The following is a 6481-nucleotide window of genomic DNA, read 5'->3' on the forward strand; positions in this document are numbered from 1 at the left end:
TGTCAATTGCATGGATATTTTCTGCTGGCAGTTATCAGCCACCCTCTAGCATGTCACCCAGAAGGTATCTGCACCATGCCCATGAGCCCCCCAGTGCCCCCAGCTCTCTGCAAGGTGACAGAGTGGGCATCCTCTGTGGAGATATCACCCTGCAGGGGAGCTCCCCCCCCATCGTCCCCTCTAATAATAACTCCCTGTAAGCTGAGCTCTTCTCCTCCAGATAAAGGCATCTTCACAGGCAGAGCAGCAGCCAATCAGATCGCGGCAGCCCTGACGACATCACTGTGAGGCGCTTCACACCTCTCAGCTGTGGCCAATAGGACGGCTCTGGCCATTATATATTGGGAGATTTTTGGACAGACTGACGGGTCACCCTGAAGTTTGCTCCGTCTCTACAGCAGGTAATGCTTCTTAACCCCTTTCTTGCCAGGGACATCCACGACTTAACACTTTGTGGCCGGAGAGGACACAGAAAGCTGCAGAACTTTATAACTATTTTTATTACAAAATTAACCTGCATATTTATAAAGTGAGATGAACACCGATGGGGTGCAGCCCCCGAATACTGCAAACTGTGCTCTTCTGTCCAACAGAGAAACACTGGCTGCAGAGCGAGCCTTGCTCCACCATTAAACCCAACGTTGAGTGCGCAGCTGACCCCCTGTGCTGGTTGCAGAGGTAACCATGCGCTAACACCAACCCCAAACCTGACACTGTCACCTATTGCAGAGCAAATTCTGCATACATCCCTGCACCGATGCTAACCCAACACTGACTGCACAGCTAGTACCTGCACCCTCCACTGCCGACTACCAACAGTGGCCCCAACCCCAGCGCAGGTTGCAGAGGTAACCCTGCATTAATCGCTCTCCAAATGAAATCACCTACTTTACAGCTAGGTATGCAGGAAACACGGCACTGACTTTGACCACTGCCTAACAGCTGCACCAACCCCAAAAATGCACCAACACTAGCCCTCGCTTCAACACAAAGGTCTACATTTATCTCTACATCATCGACTACATTATACCTAACCCTGACCTGCAGAGCATTCTCTAGTCGTAGATCCTGAAAAAAAAGCATAATATTGCAGAGCACTCCACCACCATGCAGAACATGTGGCTTCCACTGCAGTGCTCCATCTCTCTTCACAGTTCCTGCTGCCTCTTATGGGAAGGGAGAATTGAACAGTTGGGGGAGTAACCAGAACCCCACCCCAAACCTCTTGCTGTTTACTACCATTTGAGACCCCCTTGCACCCCCTACCCCGGGACCAGCCTCTCCTGCCCATCTCCTGTCACCAGCTGCCACCACCTGTCAGCCGGCAGAGAGATCTATATATACTGAGAATGTGCTGTCACTGCACTGATACCGTGGCACTTGTGGGGAACTCACTCCCTAGGTGACATTCTACACCACCACTGTTACATAACATGACCCTCCGGCTACTACAAAGAGTTAAGGGTCTCACGCACACATGTGCAGCTGCCAGGAGGAGGGCGCCGGGTGCCCAAAATCCATCAGGTCGTTTTACTAATAGAATTTTGTGGATCTCGATCCAACCTCTCCTGATCCTTTCCATTCACCTGCCTGCACTAACCCTTCCTTTCTGCAGGTCCAGCCCGAACTCTCACCATGCCTTTCGGAAACACCCACAACAACTTCAAGTTGAATTACTCAGCGGAGGAGGAATTTCCCGACCTCAGCAAACACAACAACCACATGGCCAAAGCCCTGACTCTTGACATCTACAAGAAGCTCAGAGACAAGCAGACACCCAGCGGCTTCACCCTTGACGATGTCATCCAGACCGGTGTGGACAACCCCGGTAAGTTGTACTGTTCTGCTTTATAGGCATCCCACGCCATGCAGGCTCAGGAGAGCCCTGAACCCAGAGACCAAGAGCCAACCAGGGCACCCAGACCCTGCTCCTGAGGGACAGATTTATTACTGTCTACCACTTAGAGACCATGGGCCAAATGTAACCCAGAGGTGCTCAAAGAATGACAGATTTTGGTCATCTTGCTAGATAAGATGGGAGACTTTTTATTTCTTTATGCCACCGCTGGGTTGGGCTACTTGCCATTCACTGATTTTGGATGCCCCGCCACCCTTGCTGGTGATTGACAGGGGGCTGACTTAGCTGGAGCCTGAGTTCTAGGCACGGCCATGCTGTCAATCAACAGAAAAGGTGGTAGGCATGCAAAATCCGAGAATGGATTTGTGCACTGAGCTTTTCGGCAATGCTTAAGGTGCAGCACGCATACCCCAAGAATCCCTTTAAGTCACCCCCCCCCCCCCCCATTTGGCTACAGCGTGCTCTTTGTTGTACACATGAAAGCACTAAAAAGTGTGCTAAAGATAAAAAATCTGGAAGAAGATGGGTCTGCTCATTTGTTACCTTACTTAAGTCATTTTAGAAATCGCTTCTACTCTTGTTCATTTCCATCAGGTTTTATACTGCAGTCACATCCAGAGCTGCTGTCATGGAACAGAAGCTTGCACCTTTGGTTGTGACAGGAGGATAAGACAAGGTAACAATAAAGGTTGTATCCATCATGTAAGATGTGTCCTTCTACAGCATAAAGATAATGTTACAGGATAGAGTTGAAATCTTCCTGCAGGATTCATCCGGGACGAGCCCCCAATTTAGCAGTAGTAGAATGATTCCACCAGGTCCCAGGAGCTCACACATCTGACTTCTTTCTCCTCCCGTTTTAGGACACCCTTTCATCATGACTGTCGGTTGTGTTGCTGGAGATGAAGAATCCTATGACGTGTTCAAGGATCTGCTGGACCCAGTCATTGAGGATCGTCACAACGGCTACAAACCCACAGACAAGCATAAGACTGACCTCAACTTCAGCAACCTGAAGGTAAGAAGCAGTGGTGGCTGCACAGTATAATGTGTCCAGCTCCGGTCATTATAATCTTATAATGTGTCAGCACAGGTATGACCACCTTTTAGGATTTTATGCCCCATAAAATCCCCATTTTTGTCAAGTCCAGTTGATGGAGAAGCTGGAGTGAGGGTGAGAAGAGGCCACAAACTGAACTGGCTGCTTGTTTTTCCAGGGAGGTGATGATCTGGACCCAAACTACGTCCTGAGCAGCCGTGTGAGGACTGGTCGCAGCATCAAGGGATACACACTACCCCCCCACTGCAGCCGCGGTGAGCGCCGCGCTATTGAGAAGCTGTCCATCCAGGGTAAGTGATCGGAGTATGGTGGGGTCGCAGTATGTGCACACAGCTAGCCTGTGGCCACCGAAATGATGTCCATATCTCTTCGCAGCTCTCAACAGCCTGACAGCAGAATTCAAGGGCAAATACTACCCCCTGAAGGACATGACTGATGCCGAGCAGCAGCAGCTCATCGACGACCACTTCCTGTTTGACAAGCCTGTGTCTCCCTTGCTTCTGGCTGCTGGCATGGCTCGCGACTGGCCCGATGCCCGCGGTATCTGGTACGTGACTGCACAACCAGGCTGAGACACAATCCAGGTCATTTAATAGCTGCATGGTGACTTGATTTGTTTGGTGGCTGCTCACAGTCATTCTGCCCCATATGTGAAGGCTTCCAAAAATATAGATGGTACCGGCACGTGTTGCCTACCTTGTCCCGGACACCTGTGACCCCTCAGTGGCCGTGCTATAGTTGCCCCGTCAGATCAGGGATGACATCTGGCTACCAAGGCTCATTCTATCCTCATCTCTTCCAGGCACAATGATAACAAGACTTTCTTGGTCTGGGTGAATGAAGAGGACCATCTGAGAGTTATTTCCATGCAGAAGGGTGGTAACATGAAGGAGGTCTTCCAACGCTTCTGTGTTGGTCTCCAAAAGGTAAGATGACAACTTCCATTCACGTTTACAAACACATGATCTATGACTTCAGTTCCCACCTGTGGTTTTCTGTCACAGATTGAGGAGATTTTCAAGGCCGCTGGACATCCCTTCAGCTGGAGCGAGCATCTTGGTTACATCCTGACCTGCCCATCCAACTTGGGCACAGGTCTCAGGGGGGGTGTTCACGTCAAACTCCCCAACCTCAGCAAGCACGCCAAATTCGAGGAGATCCTGACCAGACTCCGTCTACAAAAGAGAGGCACTGGTGAGCATGGTTTTTCAATTACTGTCCAATAATCCTTGGGACAGGTTTATATAAGAGAACGATGAGACCCTATTGTGGTTCATATAAGAGGATGATGGGGCCCCATACTGGTTCATATAAGTGGATGATGGGGCCACATACTGGTTCATATAAGTGGACGATGGGGCCTCATACTGATTCACGTACAGGAAAGATGGGGTCCCATACAGGTTCATACACAGGGAAGATGGGGGGCCCCATACTGATTCAGATAACAGGATGATGGGGCCCCATACGGATCCATACACAGGGAAGATGGGGCCCCATACGGGTTCGTACACAGGGAAGATGGGGCCCCATACTGGTTCATACAAAGGGAATACGAGACCCTTACAGGTTCATACAAAGGGAAGATGGGGCACCATACAGGTTCATAAAAAGGGAAGATGGGGCCCCATACTGGTTCATACAAGAGGATGATGGGGCTCCATACAGGTTCATATACAGGGAATATGGGGCCCCATACTGGTTCATATACAGGGAAGACGGGGCCCCATACTAGTTCATACAAGAGGATGATGGGGCTGCATACAGGTTCATATACAAGGAATATGGGTCCCCATACTGGTTCATATACAGGGAACATGGGGCCCCATACTAGTTCATACAAAGTGAAGACAGCGCCCCATACTGGATCATACAAAGAGGCAAATGGGACCCTTACAGGTTCATATAAAGGGAAGATGAGGCCCCATATAGGTTCATATAAAGGGAAGGTGGGGCCCCATACAGGTTCATATATAAGAAAGATGGGGCCCCATCCAGGTTCATATACAGGGAAGATGGGGCCCATACTGGTTCACTTACAGGGAAGATGGGGCCAGAAACAAATTCATACACAGGGAAGATGGGGCCCCATACAGGTTCATACATAGGGAAGATGGGGCCCCATACAAGTTCATATACAGGAAAAATGGGGCCCCACATAGGTTCATACAAGAGGAAGATGGGTCCGCAGACTGGTTCATACACAGGGAAGATGGGGCCCCATACTGGTTAATAAACAGGGAAGATGGGGCACCATACTGGTTCATAAACAGGGAAGATGGGGCACTATACTGGTTCATACACAGGGAAGATGGGGCACCATACTGGTTCATACACTGGGTCAATAGCGCCCGTAGTACGTCAATCAGTATCCATAACTCCAGCTGGGTACTAATGAAGCAGTGCGGACTCTGTATCTGCTGGCATCTTGGACTTGGTGTCCCGTCCACAGCTCTCACCTCCGTCCTCTCTCTTCACAGGTGGAGTCGACACTGCCGCCGTCGGAGGCACCTTTGACATTTCCAATGCTGACAGACTGGGCTTCTCGGAGGTGGAACAGGTCCAGATGGTGGTAGATGGTGTGAAGCTGATGATTGAGATGGAGAAGAAGCTGGAGAAGGGAGGATCCATTGATGACTTAATTCCAGCACAGAAGTAAAATGCGCAGCAGAGACAGAGCCCTACAGGTCCCCACACCACCGGAGGGGGCCCAGGAGACCCCACTGAGATCATTAGAGGTTGGAAGACACATCTTCATAGGAAGGCATTAGAAATGGGGAGCGAGGAGGGAAATCACCGGCCGTGGCACGGCCCCTCGATGTGTGGCATCACATCCTGATGGTTTTATTGTATATATTGTAAAACACCAAAACCCCCCATTTACTATGTGCCCCCCGATATCAGCAGAAGGCAATAAAGGAGAATTTCACCTCTTATTCTTCTATGTGTGATGGTGAAGTGAATGTGAGCACAGAGAGATGAATGTATGAGCGATGGGACTTATACATCTCAAATGTGTGATATACAAGTGTGACACCTGTAGAGGGGCTGTATACGAGGGTGACACCTGCAGAGGGGGCTCTATACCAATGTGACACCTGTATAGGGGGCTCTATACCAATTTGATACCAGAAGAGGGGGCTCTATACCAGTGTGACTCCTGTAGACGGGGCTATATACCTGGGTGACACCTGTAGAGGGGGCTGTATCCCAGGGTGACACCTGTAGAGGGGCTCTATTACAGTATGATACCTGTAGGGGGGGCTCTATACCATTGTGACACCTGTAGAGGGGCTCTATTACAGTGTGACACCTGCATAGGGGGCTGTATACCAGGGTGATACCTGTAGAGGGGGCTCTACACCAGTGTGACACCTGTAGATGGGGCTGTATACCTGGGTGACACCTGTAGAAGGGGCTGTAAACCAGGGCAATACCTATAGAGGGGGATCTATAACAGTGTGACACCTGTAGAGGGGCTCTATTACAGTGTGACACCTGCATAGGGGGCTGTATACCAGGGTGATACCTGTAGAGGGGGCTCTACACCAGTGTGACACCTG

At 50.2% G+C, this 6481-nt stretch overlaps 1 protein-coding gene across 1 annotated transcript; it reads left to right on the forward strand.

Annotated features, from left to right (window-relative positions):
• The first annotated feature begins 280 nt into the window (after window positions 1-280).
• On the forward strand, window positions 281-5854 carry CKM (creatine kinase, M-type). The gene is made up of 8 exons (XM_073561245.1): window positions 281-401; window positions 1616-1828; window positions 2722-2876; window positions 3076-3208; window positions 3294-3465; window positions 3721-3844; window positions 3923-4112; window positions 5399-5854. The coding sequence occupies exons 2-8, from the start codon at window positions 1636-1638 to the stop codon at window positions 5575-5577; spliced, it is 1146 nt and encodes a 381-aa protein (XP_073417346.1). The 5' UTR covers window positions 281-401; window positions 1616-1635; the 3' UTR covers window positions 5578-5854.
• Window positions 5855-6481: the final 627 nt, after the last annotated feature.

Source organism: Dendrobates tinctorius, unplaced genomic scaffold (genome assembly GCF_039654945.1).
Source record: "Dendrobates tinctorius isolate UK_male_01 unplaced genomic scaffold, ASM3965494v1 ptg000315l, whole genome shotgun sequence".
NCBI lineage: Eukaryota > Metazoa > Chordata > Amphibia > Anura > Dendrobatidae > Dendrobates > Dendrobates tinctorius.